We start from the raw sequence: 18,032 nt of genomic DNA, 5'->3' as shown, positions 1-18,032 counted from the left end.
GGCTCCAGAGTGTGTGAGTGTGTCTCCAGAGTGTGTGTGTGTGGGTCCAGAGTGTGTGTGTGTGTGTGTGTGTGTGGGGGGGGGGGGCTCCAGAGTGTGTGTGTATGTGTGTATGTGTGTATGTGTGTGTGTGTGTGTGTGTGTGTGTGTGTGTGTGTATGTGTGTGTGTGTGTGTGTGTGTGTGTGTGTGTGTGTGGGTCCAGAGTGTGTGTGTGTGTGTGTGTGTGTGTGTGTGTATGTGTGTGTGTGTGTGTGTGTTTGGCTTTAACCAGGAGAAAAATCCCAGACCAACATTTTTCACAGTTACAACAAAGAAAAAAAGTGAAATGACCCGAATCACAGACGAGGAAAAACCGTCTCGTGTCTTTGTCACGTTTCGGAGCCGAGCAGATCCTGAGCTGAGACTTTCTCCTGAGGTTCACACAAAAGTCTCTCTTCACACTCACGTCACCAACCAGGAAACATGTGAAGATGTGAGGTGTGTAAGTCTGACAAACTGCAGGAAAAATGAGAAAATGTCCCAGTTTTCTTCATCTCCGTGTCACTGTCGTTTTCCGTTATGTTCGGCTCATCAACATTTCCAACCAAACCTCAGTTTTCATCATTTGAATAATAAAAATTGTATCATAATTTATCATGGATTCATCTCAATTATTATATATTTTTTATTATTCAAATGATGAAAACTGAGGTTTGGTTGGAAATGTTGATGAGCCGAACATAACGGAAAACGACAGTGACACGGAGATGAAGAAAACTGGGGCAAACAAGTGCTTTTCTTTGAAGAACTTGTGGTGTTTCTCTAGTTTTGAGCCTGTGTCTGTGAGTGACGTCGACGCTGTGTTTAGACTCACGTCCCACACGGAAACTTCTGGCAGGTTGTGAAAACTCTGCTAAAGTTTGATGACGTCGTTTACTTCAGTGGGTTTGATCACAGTTGGTCCAGTGTCAGGAGCTGCACCGGACGTTTCACTGCATGTTTCCAAACGTTTTCCTGGTTTGCATGAATAGACACTGTCCTCTAACCCAAGAGTGTCAAACATACGGCCCGGGGGCCAGATCCGGCCCTGCAAGACCTTTAATCTGGCCCTCGGCTGATTTTCTACTAAAATATTTTAATGATATTTTCTATTAAAATGGTGTTAATTTTCTGTGGTGTTTATCACAGCAGCGTCTCCAGCGTCTCTGTACGTGGCCCCTCCCACCAGAGCAGCACAAATGAAGACTTGTCTCTTTCCAAACGCTCTTAAAGGACGATCGTTTTGACTGTTGACCGTGACACCCTCATCAGAAAAATGTCCAACATGAGAAAAGTGGAGCCGAGTGCAGGATTTTACAACAAAAATGGACTTATTCCTGTTTACAGACAAGTTCATGTTCAAACTTTGGGTTGAAATTGTATTTTTCTTAAAGTTTCAGGTTGTTCATAATATTATCATATTTAGTAAAAGAAAGAGTTCATCAGTTAAAAAAGATTTCTGTAATAGATTTGTGTTTCTCTGCACAAATATTTGAACTTATTGTTATTTTTGGGGTTTATATGACATGAGTTTTCTGATCCGGACACTTTGGATCAAAGTCGGTTGGACTCGACCCCCGGAACAACATGAGTTTAACACCTCTGGACTAAATTAAAGAAACGTGTGTGTCAATGAAAACTAAAGCTCTAGTCACATGGGATTAGTTTGACCTGTGGACCTTTGGTGATGTGTAATAACTGTGGACGACGTCTGAGATCTTAATCCAGTGTGAATGCTCCATGTCTGTCATTTATAAAATAAGAATTCTGACGCAAATGACCGATTATATTTCTCCAAACACAAACGTCTGGACATAAAACTCGTCCCGTGTTGAATCTGCATCTCAGTGTTTGTCTCTTTCTTTTCTTTCCTCATTCTTTTCTCTTTCGATCTCTGGCAAGTTTATTTGTACAGCACAATTTGTTCACAAAGTCATTCAAAGTGTCGACTGAGGTGTTCTGAGTCCTGTCGGCCTCTTTATCGATATCGAACATAAAGTCAGAAAACAGAGTCAGAGTTCGTGAGGTGTAAAATAGATTTATTGCCGAACAGAGACAGAGATGATGAGACAGAGAAGGTCCAACACACAGATGCACACAGAGACCTGGGGCTTCTGTGGGGCGCAGGGGGCGGGGCTTCTGCCAGGTGTGGGTGGAGCTTCGGAGAGGCGGTCGCAGGGGGCGGGGCAGGTGTGAGGTGTGGGTGGAGCTTATGTAAGGTGATCATCAGGGGCGGGGCTTGTCTGGGCTGCGTCATAGGTAGAGGTGTGCAAAAATATTGAAATATCGATGTGTTTTATAATGTGTTTAATGTCATGATACAGTATCGATATCGTGTGCTGCTGTATCGATATATATCGCCAAGCGTATTTTTTGTATATTTTACTAAATTATTTGTTAACACTTTATAATAACTGCACCTTATTTAGCCTTAATAAAGCATGAACAAAGACTTAACTAATAATGATTCACACTTAGTAACTACTTAATTACTACCTGAATTAGCACTTAACTTGCACTTAATTCACCTGTGCTGTAAATAGTAACTCAATACTTCTTAATTACTCATGAACTAACCATTTGTGTGTTTACAAATGTATATTTAAGTACAAATTTGAGCATTTATTAATCATTAATAAGCCATGACAGAATGATTTACTAATAACACAATGTAATGATCATTCAGCAGCTGTTCTCTGTTATTTAAGTCTTTCTGAGAGTTTTTCTAAAGTGAAGAATAATTATGTTTATTAACATTTGTTAAGGTTGATCAAATTCCAGAGAAACAATAATGCATTATTAGTAAATCATTCTCTCATGACTTATTAATCATAAATAAATGCTCAAATTTGTACTTAAATATACATTTACAAATGCACACAAATGGTTAGTTCATGAGTAATTAAGTAAGAAATACTTATGAGTAACTATTTACAGCACAGGTGAATTAAGTACAAGTTAAGTGCTAATTCAGGTAGTAATTAAGTAGTTACTAAGCGTGAATCATTATTAATTAAGTCTTTGTTCATGCTTTATTAAGGCTAAATAAGGTGTAGTTATTATAAAGTGTTACCAATTATTTTGTAATTGCTCCGGTTTTGTAGCCTGATTCATGAGTCGGTTTCACTTGGTGGAAACCGTGTGACCTGCAGCATTAGGATTCGTTCACTCGACAGTAGGCGGGGACTTTTTTTTATCTAACCAATCGCTGCTGTTTGGTCGTGACGTATGTAATGCGCCGGAATGCTCAGTGGTGTCCAAGTAATTGCCGGCACAACAGCTCTTCACTGATTGGCCGGTGCGTGGTCTACAACATCCGGGTTTTTTGCAACTGTCTAGTGTGTTCCGATTCCTGACCTAGTCGCTGGAGAGAAATGAAATCGAGTGGAGGCACTAGGTGGCGCCACCCTGGATAGCAGTTTTGTTGTTTTTTTAGTGTAAGGAAACTCGTTTATGCGACACATTTGACATGTTCACTTGTGTTTCGTATGAACTTTCGTATGAAGATTTTTAGTTTCACGGCCGTGATTTAGCTTTTTTATTATTGAACCATTTTGAAATATATCGTATTGAATCGTATTGAATCGTGAGCTCACTGTATTGAGACATGCATCGTATCACGGCCGATGTACTGAGGTATGTATGTATGTATGTACCCAGCCCTAGTCTTGGGGGGGCGGGGCTTGTATGAAGTGGTCATAGAGGGGTGGAGCTGTTTCGGTGGGGGGGGGGTGGATCTTCAGAAGGGCACTGGTCATAGGGGGCGGAGCTTGTCTGGGGTGCGTCATAAGGAGGCGGGGCTGTGTGCGACCTTGTGCCACGCCCGCTCCAGCTCGTCCATCACGTGCAGCGGGCCCTCGTACATGTTGGTCTTTATGGCCCTCAGTTTGGCCTGGTACTCCTGAGGAAGACCGTTCTGCGCCGCGCCCATCACCATCACCTGAGGAAGAGGAACAGCGGGAAAGAAACAACGTCAGAGAAACAACGTCAGAGAAACAACGTCAGAGAAACAACGTCAGAGAAACAACGTCGGAGAAACAACGTCAGAGAAACAACGTCGGAGAAACAACGTCGGAGAAACAACGTTAGAGAAACAACGTCAGAGAAACAACGTCAGAGAAACAACGTTAGAGAAACAACGTCGGAGAAACAACGTCAGAGAAACAACGTCAGAGAAACAATGTCAAAGAAACAACGTCAGAGAAACAACGTCAGAGAAACAATGTCAGAGAAACAATGTCAAAGAAACAACAATTGGAGAAACAGCGTTGGAGAAACAATGTCAAGAGAAACACAAGTCAGAGAAACAACGTCAAAGAAACAACATTGGAGAAAAACAACGTTGGAGAAACAACGTCAGAGAAACAATGTCAGAGAAACAACATCAGAGAAACAACGGAAACAAGAGAAACAACGAACAGAGAAACAACGAGAAACAACAGAGAAACAACGTCAGAGAAACAACGTCAGAGAAACAATGTCACAGAGGAGAAACAACGTCAGAGAAACAACGTCAGAGAAACAACGTCAGAGAAACAACGTCAGAGAAACAACGTCAGAGAAACAACGTCAGAGAAACAACGTCGGAGAAACAACGTCAGAAGAAACAACAACGAGAAACAACAGAGAAACAATGTCAGAGAAACAACGGACAGAGAAACAACGTCAGAGAAACAACAAGTCAAGAGAAACAACGTCAAGAGAAAACAACGTCAGAGAAACAACAACGTCAGAGAAACAACGAGAAACAACGTCAGAGAAACAACGTCAGAGAAACAACGAGAAAAACAGAGAAACAACAGAGAAACAATGTCAGAGAAACAACGTCAGAAACAAGAGAAACAACGTCAGAGAAACAACGTCAGAGAAACAACGTCAGAGAAACAACGTCAGAGAAACAATGTGAAAGAAACAACGTCAGAGAAACAACGTCAGAGAAACAACGTCAGAGAAACAACGTCAAGAGAAACAACGAGAAACAGAGAAACAATGTCAAGAGAAACAACGTCAGAGAAACAACGAGAAAACAGAGAAACAACGTCAAGTCAGAGAAACAACGTCAGAGAAACAACGTCAGAGAAACAATGTCAGAGAAACAACGTCAGAGAAACAACGTCAGAGAAACAATGTCAAAGAAACAACGTCAGAGAAACAATGGTCAGAGAAACAATGTCAGAGAAACAACGAGAAACAGAGAAACAACGTCAAAGAAACAACAGAGAAACAGAGAAACAACGTTAGAGAAACAACGTCAGAGAAACAACGTTGGAGAAACAAGAGAAACAATGTCAAGTCAAAGAAACAACGTCAGAGAAACAACGTCAGAGAAACAACGTCAGAGAAACAATGTCAAAGAAACAACAGAGAAACAGAGAAACAACGTCAGAGAAACAACAGAGAAACAACGTCAGAGAAACAACGTCAAAGAGAAACAACGTCAGAGAAACAACGTCAGAGAAACAATGTCAAGAGAAACAACGTCAGAGAAACAACGTCAGAGAAACAATGTCAGAGAAACAACGTCAGAGAAACAACGTCAGAGAAACAACGTCAGAGAAACAACGTCAGAGAAACAACGTCAGAGAAACAACGTCAGAGAAACAATGTCAGAGAAACAACGTCAGAGAAACAACGTCAGAGAAACAATGTCAGAGAAACAACGTCAGAGAAACAACGTCAGAGAAACAACGTCAGAGAAGAAACAAGAAACAACGTCAGAGAAACAACGTCAGAGAAACAACGTCAGAGAAACAACGTCAGAGAAACAACGTCAGAGAAACAATGTCAAAGAAACAACGTCAGAGAAACAACGTCGGAGAAACAACGTCGGAGAAACAACGTCGGAGAAACAACGTCAAAGAAACGTCAGAGAAACAATGTTAGAGAAACAACGTCAGAGAAACAACGGACAGAGAGTAGAATATCATTAGTTGTTATTGTTACAGATACAACAAAATTAAGAGCAGTCCTTGTTCAGTGCAAAGGCAGAAAATAATAAAATAAAATGAAAAAAACGAGTCTCTATGGATTAAAAAAATGAAGAGATTAATTAATTATGATCTGTAATTAATTAATCTAATTAATCTCTTTTTTAATCTCACCTAAAAATTGCTGAGAAAAGCTTCAACTTGAGGTATTTTCATTTGAATTCATTATTACATTATTTTCATACTATCATGTCAGTATCATCATCATTACTGTTACTAATCTGCATAAATAAACTCAACTTTACAACATATAAACATAAACACTCTAGAGCCACATCAGCTGTTTGACATTAGAATGTGTTTAATGCAGATTTGCGCAAATCTCACAGAAACAAAACTTAAAACCACTTGACTCATTTGCATAAATTAAACGGAGAAAATAAAAAATAAAACGCTCTTGTGTCATTGATGTGGTTCAGCTTCTACTAAAGGACACGACTCAGTGGAATATAGATGTTCTTTCTGTGACAGAGGGATGTTCTGCTGATGGTGAGTCTGTTCTGTGTTTGTGTCGTGATGTTTTCAGATCAGACATGTGCAGGTTTATCACAGATGCGGCGACAACGGGAATGAAAATTACAATTGTTTGTTGGAGCGAGTGGAGCAGGACTGCACAGTGCGACTGTGTCCCAACAACACACAAAAACAGATTTTATAATAAGGCGACTCACACAGAAACAGTAAAGTTAGAGATTAAAAATAAGATTAACGCGATTAAAAAACATAACGCACTAAATATGACTGTAATTAATTAACACGATAATTTGACAGCCCTAATTTTGAACGGTGCAGACTGACTTCCTGCTTGGGTTGCCTCTCTGTCGTTTTTACTTGTACTTGTCCATGGAAACTGCTAAATGTTGTTGTTTTTGATGTATTTACTTTTTAATTTTGCTTATTTATTATTGTTTTTATCTCTCTCTGGATCACTGGGCCTCGGGGAGCACATTTCGTTCTGTCATGTGTTTCTCTCTCATGCTTCAATTATTTAAAAAAGTGCATAAAACCTCACACACACACACACACACACACACACACACATTCATAAATCTAAAATGTAAAAACTCTGCTTTAGTCGCATCGTTTAATGAAATCATGTCTGTTGGATAAAAACGGTTTTGTCGTCTGTTTGTCCTGGTTTTATGGAGCCGTTTCTCCTCCTGATGTTCGGTTCAAACAGTTTGTGATGAGTCTTTCAGATGGAGTTGGTCTTTTGGAGGCGGTGGGTTCTGTGCGGATCGTCCGGAGGGAAAAGAGCAGTCGGTGATTTTCTGTGCTGCGTTTATGAGCCTCTGGAGCGTTTTCCCCGTGTGTCGAAGAGCAGCTCCAGAGCCACACACGGAGCCAGAACGTCTTTTGAGGGATGTTGTTCTTCCAGGGAACTCGCAGGAAGTGAAGTCTCTGCTGGGCCTGTTTCGCTCGCTCAGTGGTGTTGACGCCTCAGGTCAGGTCCCTCACGTTTAACTCCCTGAAAGAGGAAGTCGAGAGTCTCTCCACACAGACGCACTCGATCACCAGCGGCTGGAGAGCTACGATCTTTTTCCTCCAGAAACACCGGCGAGAGAAACACCAGTGAAACAGGACATGTTCACCAGAGCGACAGAAATACAGGAGCGAAACATTAAACACATGAAAGGTCCTGTATCCAGAGGCAGTGCAACTATTAGGCAGAAGTGGGCGGCTGCTTAGGGCCCCTGAAACTGAAGGGGCCCCCAACAAATGTCCCTCGGTGCCACTAAAGACCGAGGCCTCAGAGCAATTTGATTTTCTCTCAATTTGACATTAAATGAGAGGAGTTTTAGTTTTAAACAAGAAAAATCATTTGTCATTCGTTCAGTCGTTTTTCAATATAAAACCAAAAATAATAACGAAAAAACAAGAGTTTTCTTCATTATTTGTCTCCAAAATCAAAATGAAAAAAAACTGATTTGTTAGTTTTCAGTTTTTGATTTTGTGTTTAAATGAAAAATGGAAAAAACGGTTTCCCGTTGACGTGACTCTCGTGACTGCGATGCCGGACTTTTGCACCGTATACGGACTGAACCAGGACTGATCCAGGTTTGGGACCAGATTGGGACCAGATTGGGACCAGAGCGGGACCAGAGCAGACTCTGAGCTTTGACTCTGAGCTTTGACTCTGAGCTTTGACTCTGAGCTTTGACTCTGAGCTTTGACTCCGAACTTTGACTCTGAGCCTCCGCAGGGTCCGAGCCTCAGCTTCGTGTTCTGGTCCTTGCCGTGGACTCTGATGAACCAGACTGGAGACCTGTGGCCTCCAGTCTGGTTCCCGTCTAGTCCTGGCCTGGTCTCAGTCTCAGTCCTGCTGTGGTCCCGCTCTGGTCCCGCTCTGGTCCCGGTCCTGGTTCAGTCCGTATGCAGTGCAAAAGTCCGGCATCGCAGTCACTGAAGTCACGTCAACGGGAAACGGCCGTTATCCATTTTTTCCATTTTTCATTTAAACACAAAATCGAAAAAAGACAAAAACCAATCATTATCAGTTTTTTTCATTTTGGTTTGGGAGACAAATAATGAAGAAAATAGTTGTTTTTCATTTTCTTATTTTTGGTTTTATATTGAAAAACAAATGAACGAACAACACACAGATTAAGAAAACATCATCAAAATATCATCTGATTTTCAAATATATTTAACTGTCAAAGTGTTTCCCCCTTTTCACGTTAGAATGAACTCGTCAGCTCGACCCTGATTTGAACAGAATCATAATCATAATAATAATCATATGTAATGGATGTAAACAAAAATGTAATTGTACCAGAAAATAAAAGTACTTTCAGTTTTGGTTTTCTAGTCGGCGACCAAACTAATAAAACAATCCACGATAATTCAAATAAAGATGTACGTGTCTCATGAACAATGTGGAAAAACAGACAATAAATATCAAAAAATACTAAAAACAGTGAGGGCCCCAAACTCAAGTTCACCTTGGGCCCCCAAAATCCAAACTCCACCACTGCAAATATCAAACAAAACTGACTCCTGTGAGATTTAAGTCGTGTTCTAATGTTGTTTCCTCCTCAAAATTAGAGCTTTAGTTTTGTTTTGTTTCATTTACATGTTTGAGAAAATCTTTATTATTAATCTGTCTTCATCTCTAAACCTCCAAACGCTCTGTTCCACCTTGTGATGTCATTATAGGACAGTTTTAACGGTAAAATCTGTTTTTAGCCTCAGTTGTTTTACTCTAAAACACACTAGAGTAACTTTAAACTGTTTTCTTTTCTGATTTACTTTTTGTACAGCTGCGATTGTCAATACGTCTCCCATTCTTCTGGTGCGCTGAGGAGTGAAGCAGTTTCAATGAGGCTAAAACAACAGATTTAATGTTAAAGTTCAGGAATTCCACGACTGAAATGATGCGATTGATTCTAGTGAAGTGTGCGCATGACATCACAAGGTGGAAGTAGATTCTGTTTGAAAGAAGAACTCAGCCTAAATGTGTGTGTTTGTGTGTTAAACGTGTGAATGAAACAAACACAACTCCAGGTTTGTGCGACGAGGAAACGACTTTAGAACAGCAGAAAATAACGTCATATGAGCAGTAACAGGATTTTCCTTGAGTTTGGACATTTTAAAAACAGCCTCTTCCTTCCATCATTGTGAGCTCAGATATTCTCGGGGCCGGTGTGAGCGTTTCCCCTCCCGCCGCGCGCACACATCTGGAGCCGCGGGCCCCCGACCCCCAGCGCCGCCAGGCTGGTCCAGAACCTTCCTTTGCACATGTAGCTGCACACACGCCGCCTTTGTCTGCGGCTTTTGTCTCTTTGTCGCGGTCTGAACCCGCACCTCTCTGCTCCCAACAAATACACAAACCAGCCCCAGTGTGTGTGCGTCCATGTGACCGGAGCGCACACGTGTCAGACAAAACACAACAACTTTTATGGGTCAACACAGCAGGACTCTCTGAGGGCCCATGTCACACTGTTTCTGATCTGTGTGTCGTCTCATGCAGTGATTCTGAACAACAGGGCCAAACTTGGGCCTCAAACTCCACGTAGAGGGACGCAAGAAACTTTCAGTTTTGCAGCTGTGAGCTGCGAGGCTGTGGGACTGTGTTGGACCGAGGTCCGAGTCCAGACCCAAACTCCATCCCATACAGACCCGGACAGGATCAGCCCGATCTTCCCTGTTAATCCTCATGTTCCTCCAATTGTAAAAGGTTTCTATGTTCCCCATTAAAACCGTGGGCCGTCCTCATCTTAAGTTCTCACCATGAACTCATAAAACAGCAGCGTGAAGAACTTTGTACAAACTCACCACATCAGTGCAGAGCAGAAGATCTGAGTTCAGGTAACAGCAGCCACAGTGATAAAGACTCACAGCCCCTCAGGACGAGGCTGGGGTCTGGTCCTTGGTCTTGTGTCGTCCTCCAGGTGTGTTGGTCAGATGGTCCAGAGGCTTCGTCCTTCATGTTCTGGTTCCAGACGGGGACGAGTAAGACCAGTGCACAGTGGACTGGGTCTGAGCGTTTCCATCAGGGGAAAGTGAGAATGTGCTGTGGACTGCAGGTCCGGGCGGGCTGCTCTGGTCCTCTGGGCTCGAGGACTTCAGCTGGTTCTGAGGTGGTGTAAAACATCTGGACAGCAGCGTGAATCCAGTTTGGTTGGTTCTATGTTGTTCTGAGCGTCTGTCCTCCGCACACTTGGTTCTTCCCTGGGAAAGTTCTTCTCAGTCTGAGACTCCAGACATCGCTCCTCGCTCCAGCTCCTCTGAACCTGACCTGAAGCAGAGCTGCTCCCGCTGGGTCAGGACTCTGGTTTGGATCTAGTCCGACTGTGTCTAAATACAGGTCATTTTATAAGTTGAATCAGTTGAACTGGGCCTGTGCAGTTTAGACTCTAAACTTTACAGTTCTGTACTAATGGACCAAGGATCAAACAAAGCCGTCGCCTGTGATGATCCTGAGCCGATCAAGTCGGTTTATTCCAGACGCTCACAGCTCTGAACACAGATAAAACTCTGACTTTGATCAAACGAGGAGACGTCTGTATCACCATCTGAACACAGGTTGGACCTTCTGATGTCCCAGACTCTGCTCAAACTGGACCTCCTCAAATTTGAGTTGAACATCCCTGATCTACAGTGTTATATGGGCCCCGGGGCCACTGCACTGAACTAACCTCAGCATCAAAAAAAGAAGAACCCTGATCTAATGTGTGTGTCACTGTGTGTCATGTACAGTGACAGTGTGTTAGCGTGTGTGTCTGTGTGTGTGTTAGTGTGTGTGTGTTTGTGTTGTGTGTGTGTGTTAGTGTGTGTGTGTGTGTTAGTGTGTGTGTGTGTGTGTTAGTGTGTGTGTTGTGTGTGTGTGTGTGTGTGTGTGTGTGTGTGTGTGTGTTAGTGTGTGTGTGTGTGTGTGTTAGTGTGTGTGTGTGATAGTGTGTGTGTATAGTGTGTGTGATAGTGTGTGTGTGTGTGTGTGTGTGTGTGTTACCTTCAGGTACTGTGGGGAGGGGGGGGCGTTAGTGGTGTTAGTGTGTGTGTTAGTGTGTGTGTTAGTGTGTGTGTTAGTGTGTGTGTGTGTGTGTGTGTTAGTGTGTGTGTGTGTGTGTGTGTGTGTATAGTGTGTGTGTGTGTTAGTGTGTGTGTGTGTTAGTGTGTGTGTGTGTGTGTGTGTGTGTGTGTGTGTGTGTGTTAGTGTGTGTGTGTATGTGTGTGTGTGTGTGTGTGTGTGTGTTACCTTCAGGTACTGTGGGGACGGGGGGGCGTTAGTGTGTTGTGTGTTATGTGTGTGTGTTAGTGTGTGTGTGTGTGTGTGTGTGTGTGTGTGTTGTGTGTTATAGTGTGTGTGTGTGTGTGTGTGTTAGTGTGTGTGTGTGTGTTAGTGTGTGTGTGTGTGTGTGTGTGTTAGTGTGTGTGTGTGTGTGTGTGTGTGTGTGTGTGTGTGTTACCTTCAGGTACTGTGGGGACGGGGGGGCGTACACGCAGCTGTTCATGATGTAGGTTCTGCAGCTCAGGTCTTGTTCTGTGGTCTTCACATTGAGCTCCACCGGGCTGTAGGCTCCCAGGGTCACGTTCTCCTGACTGCAGGACCACAGACAGGGTCACCAGAGGAACCTGACCCTCACCTGTCCACCTGACCCTCACCTGTCCACCTGTCCACCTCTCACCTGTCCACCCTCACCTGTCCACCTCTCACCTGTCCACCTCTCACCTGTCCACCCTCACCTGTCCACCTCTCACCTGTCCACCCTCACCTGTCCCCCCTCACCTGTCCACCTGACCCTCACCTGACCCTCACCTATCCACCTGTCCACCCTCTCACCTGTCCATCTGCTCACCTGTCCACCCCCTCAGACCTCACCTGTCCACCTGTCACACCCTCACCTGTCCACCTGTCACACCCTCACATGTCCACCTGTCCACCCTCACCTGTCCACCTCTCACCTGTCCACCTCTCACCTGTCCACCCCCTCACCTGTCCACCCCCTCACCTGTCACCTCTCACCTGTCCACCCTCACCTGTCCACCTCTCACCTGTCCAGGGACTCCAGGTCGGTGACGCTGAGCCTCCAGACGACGCCCCACACCTCGTCGCCGGGGCTGTGTTCGATGGTGGCGACGCCCCCGTGCCAGCGCTCGCTCGCCCGCCCTTTGTGGTTCCCAAACACCAACCTGTAGTCCTGCAGCGGGTACAGAGGGTACAGAGGGTACAGAGGGCACAGAGGGTACAGAGGGTACAGAGGGTACAGAGGGTACAGAGGGTACAGAGGGTACAGAGGGTACAGAGGGCACAGAGGGCACAGAGGGTACAGAGGGTACAGAGGGCACAGAGGCACAGAGGGTACAGAGGGTACAGAGGGTACAGAGGGTACAGAGGGTACAGAGGGTACAGAGGGCACAGAGGGTACAGAGGGTACAGAGGGACACAGAGGGACACAGAGGGTACAGAGGTTACAGAGGGTACAGAGGGTACAGAGGGCACAGAGGGTACAAGGGGCATAGAGGGTACAGAGGGTACAGAGGGGTACAGAGGGTACAGAGGGCACAGGGGGCACAGAGGGCACAGAGGGTACAAGGGGCACAGAGGGCACAGAGGGCGGGCACAGAGGGCACAGAGGGTACAAGGGGCACAGGGGGAACAGAGGGTACAGAGGGCACAGAGGGTACAGAGGGTACAGGGGGCACAGAGGGTACAGAGGGCACAGAGGGTACAGAGGATACAAGGGGTACAGAGGGTACAGAGGGCACAGAGGGTAACAGAGGGCACAGACGATACAGAGGGTACAGGGGGCACAGAGGGTACAGAGGGCACAGAGGGTACAGAGTGTACAAGGGGTACAGAGGGTACAGAGGGCACAGAGGGTACAGAGGGCACAGCGGGCACAGAGGGTTCAAGGGGTACAGAGGGTACAAGGGGTACAGAGAGGGTACAGAGGGCACAGAGGGCACAGAGGGCACAGACGATACAGAGGGTACAGGGGGCACAGAGGGTACAGAGGGTACAAGGGGTACAGATGGTACAGAGGGTACAGAGGGTACAGAGTGTACAAGGGGTACAGAGGGTACAGAGGGCACAGAGGGTACAGAGGGCACAGGGCACAGGGGGCACAGGGGGCACAGGGGGCACAGAGGGTACAGAGGGCACAGAGGGCACAGAGGGTACAAGGGGTACAGAGGGTACAAGGGGCACAGGGGGCACAGAGGGTACAGAGGGCACAGCGGGCACAGAGGGTTCAAGGGGTACAGAGGGTACAAGGGGCACAGGGGGCACAGAGGGTACAGAGGGCACAGCGGGCACAGAGGGTTCAAGGGGTACAGAGGGTACAAGGGCACAGGGGCACAGGGGCACAGGGGGCACAGAGGGCACAGAGGGTTCAAGGGGTACAGAGGGTACAAGGGGCACAGGGGGCACAGGGGGCACAGAGGGCACAGAGGGCACAGAGGCATTTCTGATCAGTGTCAATACATTTGATCTTTCACAGGTCGAGATCACGTCACATCAGAACATTTTAAAATAAAATTTAAAATGATCTAATAGACTTTTTCACAACAGCTAGAAGAGCAAAATGTGTGTGTGTGTGTAAGTGTGTGTGTAAGTGTGTGTGTGTAAGTGTGTGTGTGTAAGTGTGTGTGTAAGTGTGTGTGTAAGTGTGTGTGTGTAAGTGTGTGTGTGTAAGTGTGTGTGTGTGTAAATGTGTGTGTAAGTGTGTGTGTAAATGTGTGTGTGTAAGTGTGTATGTGTATATATGTGTGTAAGTGTGTGTGTGTAAGTGTGTGTGTGTATGTGTGTGTAAGTGTGTGTGTGTAAGTGTGTGTGTGTAAGTGTGTATGTGTATGTAGTGTGTATGTGTATATATGTGTGTAAGTGTGTGTGTGTAAGTGTGTGTGTGTATATATGTGTGTAAGTGTGTGTGTGTAAGTGTGTGTGTGTAAGTGTGTATGTGTATATATGTGTGTATGTGTATATATGTGTGTAAGTGTGTGTGTGTAAGTGTGTGTGTGTATATATGTGTGTAAGTGTGTGTAAGTGTGTGTGTAAGTGTGTATGTGTATATATGTGTGTATGTGTATATATGTGTGTAAGTGTGTGTGTGTAAGTGTGTGTGTGTATATATGTGTGTAAGTGTGTGTCGTATTCTATCGGCTTGTCAGACTCTGATCCTGTCAGATCTCAGCAGGTCTGGATCTGGTCTGGGTCTGGTCTGGGTCTGGATCTGGTCTGGGTCTGGGTCTGGTCTGGGTCTGGGTCTGGGTCTGGTCTGGGTCTGGTCTGGATCTGGTCTGTCTGGTCTGGGTCTGGGTCTGGTCTGGGTCTGGGTCTGGTCTGGTCTGGTCTGGGTCTGGTCTGGGTCTGGGTCTGGTCTGGTCTGGGTCTGGGTCTGGGTCTGGGTCTGGGTCTGGGTCTGGGTCTGGTCTGGTCTGGGTCTGGGTCTGGTCTGGTCTGGTCTGGTCTGGGTCTGGGTCTGGTCTGGTCTGGTCTGGTCTGGTCTGGTCTGGGTCTGGGTCTGGGTCTGGTCTGGGTCTGGTCTGGTCTGGGTCTGGTCTGGGTCTGGTCTGGGTCTGGTCTGGGTCTGGTCCAGTTGTAAAAAAACAAAACTAAACTGTTGTTGTGTCCTTAGGCAAGACACTTCACCCACATTGCCTGGTATGAAAGTGTTGTGTGTGTGTGTGTGTGTGATGGTGGTGGTGGGAGGGGCCAATGGCACCGATTGGCAGAATCGCTTCCATTAGTCTGCCCCAGGGCAGCTGTGGCTACAATAGTAGTTTATCATCACCAGGTATTAGTATTAGTAGTAGTAGTAGTAGTAGTAGTAGTAGTAGTAGTAGTAGTAGTAGTAGTAGTAGTAGTAGTAGTAGTAGTAGTAGTAGTAGTTGTAGTAGTAGTAGTAGTAGTAGTAGTAGTAGTAGTAGTAGTAGTAGTAGTAGTAGTAGTAGTAGTAGTAGTAGTAGTAGTAGTAGTAGTAGTAGTCAGTAGTAGTAGTAGTAGTAGTAGTAGTAGTAGTAGTTGTAGTAGTAGTAGTAGTAGTAGTAGTAGTAGTAGTAGTAGTAGTAGTAGTAGTAGTAGTAGTAGTAGTTAGTAGTAGTAGTAGTAGTAGTAGTAGTAGTAGTAGTAGTAGTAGTAGTAGTAGTAGTAGTTGTTGTAGCAGTAGTAGTAGTCGTAGTAGTAGTTGTAGTAGTAGTAGTCGTAGTAGTAGTAGAGTAGGAGAGAGTAGGAGGTGGAGGTGGAGGAGGTGGAGGTGGTGAAACCATCGAGTCAAACTTTGTGCTCAAAGCATCATTTTCAAAAATGTTTTCGTTTATATCGACCTGTATTAATCGTCCACAGAGCGGCTCGCCTCTCCACAGATCTGATACAGACTCACTGGTCTGTGGTCATGGACATGAAACATCAGCTGTGTGTAAATGAAACACATGAAAAGTGTTTCAGCAGAAGAAACACGACTGATGCTCTGATGTTTCATCATCATCAGAGCAGGAGTCAAGTCCTAAAACTCTGTTTTTCACTTCACACAAACAACAAACCAGAGTTTTACTCGATCAAACTACATGGAGATTTTACAAAGATTCTTTTTCACACTTGAATTCGCTGTTTGTGTGTAAAAGACGGAAACATATTAAAGAAAATGTCTTGTCTCTGTTTTTAAAAATCCTCGTGAAGGTTTAAACGACGGCTGAATGTTTTAACAGTTTTATTTTCTTTATTTAGTTAGTTTCTTTTCTACAGATGTAAATGTTGTGAGAGTCTGGGGCTCGTACCTTGAGTCGGGCCACACAGTGAACGGTGGCGGACGGGTTCTTCAGCGTCAGACGCTCCTTCAGCAGGTTACTGCCGTAGGCGAAGTACAAGAAGGTGCTGGAGGTTTCCCTGGAGCTGGAGGTGGGGTCTGTGCTTCTGGTGGTGGTGGTGGTAGGTTCCATGGTTCTGGTGGTGGTGAAGGCTGTGGTTCTGGTGGTCATGGATTCCATGGTTCTGGTAGGAGGTTCCCTGGTTCTGGTGGTGGTGGGTTCTGTGGTTCTGTTGGTTTTGGGCTCCATGTCTCGGTTGGTGGTCTTCATGCCGGTGGCTCTGAGCGGTGAGTGTGTGTGTGTGTGTGTGTGTGTGTGGACAGAGGCAGCGGGCGACTCGCTCCAGTCGACTATTCACATGCAAATGACCCGAGCTCTGAACAAACAGACCGAGGGACGAGACACTTCACCTGCAGGTGGAGACACTGAGACACTGAGACACTGAGACACTGAGACACAGAGACACACAGAGAGACACAGACACACAGAGACACAGAGACACAGAGACAGAGACACAGAGACACAGAGACACAGAGACACAGAGACACAGACACAGACAGAGACACAGAGACACAGAGACACAGAGACACAGAGACACAGAGACACAGAGACACAGAGACACAGACACAGACACAGAGACACAGACACAGAGACACAGAGACACAGAGACACAGAGACACAGACACAGACACAGACACAGACACACAGAGACACACAGAGACACAGAGACACAGACACAGACACAGAGACACAGAGAGACACAGAGACACAGACACAGAGACACAGACACAGAGACACAGAGACACAGACACAGAGACACAGAGACACACAGAGACACAGAGACACAGACACACACACAGAGACACAGAGACACACAGACACAGAGACACAGACACAGAGACACAGAGACACAGAGACACAGAGACACAGAGACACAGAGACACAGAGACACAGAGACACAGAGACACAGAGACACAGAGACACAGACACAGAGACACAGACACAGACACAGAGACACAGACACAGAGACACAGACACAGACACAGACACAGAGACACAGACACAGAGACACGAGACACAGAGACACAGAGACACAGAGACACAGACACAGAGACACAGACACAGACACAGAGACACACAGACACAGAGACACAGAGACACAGAGACACAGAGACACAGACACAGACACAGAGACACAGACACACAGAGACACAGAGACACAGAGACATGGACTGGGTCAAAGTGGGGACACCTGGGACATTTCTTGTATAAACTGAGATAAATCAGTGGTTTTGTATAAATCTTTAGTTAAAGGAGACACAGACTCAGGACTGGGACTGTTGGAAAATCATCTAAAAATAATAATAATAATTAAAAAAACTAAAAAAAACTTGTCCACGATGCCCAGTGTTTTTGTCATTAAGACAAACAACTTAAACAGGACACATCTTCTCTTCATAAACAAAGTTTGTCACAAAAATGTGTCTTAATGTTTCACACTTAGACTTAATCCAGGAGAAAACTGTGCCATTTTTGACTCTTTTTGAGCTGATTTTTCACTCGTGCGTTTGTTTTTTGGGATGGACTTTTGTCTTAATTGTGTCGTGCTTCGTGTAGTAACATGGAGTAAAAAGAATCAGTTAATACCTGACGAGCAGCTCCTGATCAATAACTGAATATCAAACCTGTTTGAACCAGTCGCCTCCGTGAGGGTTTGTCTCTGTTGAAGTCGTCCGGTTTTACGGCTCCAGGTTTTAGCTCTAATTTGTTTGTGTGA

The 18,032-nt window shown here is 45.1% G+C and overlaps 1 protein-coding gene across 1 annotated transcript; it reads right to left on the bottom strand.

Moving 5' to 3' along the window:
- Window positions 1-3,804: 3,804 nt before the first annotated feature.
- Window positions 3,805-16,525, bottom strand: LOC110173791 (gamma-glutamylcyclotransferase-like). Its single transcript, XM_020939799.2, has 4 exons — window positions 16,226-16,525; window positions 12,503-12,648; window positions 11,917-12,049; window positions 3,805-3,960 (listed from the first exon to the last, which is right to left on the bottom strand). Exons 1-4 carry the CDS (start codon window positions 16,523-16,525, stop codon window positions 3,805-3,807), a joined length of 735 nt encoding a protein of 244 aa, XP_020795458.2.
- Between the last annotated feature and the right edge of the window lie 1,507 nt (window positions 16,526-18,032).

This window comes from Boleophthalmus pectinirostris, unplaced genomic scaffold (genome assembly GCF_026225935.1).
Source record: "Boleophthalmus pectinirostris isolate CB_2022bp ecotype Guang Dong unplaced genomic scaffold, ASM2622593v1 HiC_scaffold_6, whole genome shotgun sequence".
Lineage (NCBI taxonomy): Eukaryota > Metazoa > Chordata > Actinopteri > Gobiiformes > Gobiidae > Boleophthalmus > Boleophthalmus pectinirostris.
Note: the sequence above shows the minus strand (reverse complement) of the source record. Positions and strands in the feature narration are given on the sequence as shown.

Excerpts from the sequence above, each read along its gene's own strand:
- LOC110173791 (XM_020939799.2), bottom strand. The coding sequence starts at position 16,525 with ATGAAGACCACCAACCGAGACATGGAGCCCAAAACCAACAGAACCACA. Across the intron at positions 12,050-12,502 it reads GACCTGGAGTCCCTGGACAG|TCAGGAGAACGTGACCCTGG; the intron begins GTGAGAGGTGGA and ends GTGGTCCTGCAG. Across the intron at positions 3,961-11,916 it reads CGTCCCCACAGTACCTGAAG|GTGATGGTGATGGGCGCGGC; the intron begins GTAACACACACA and ends CCTCTTCCTCAG.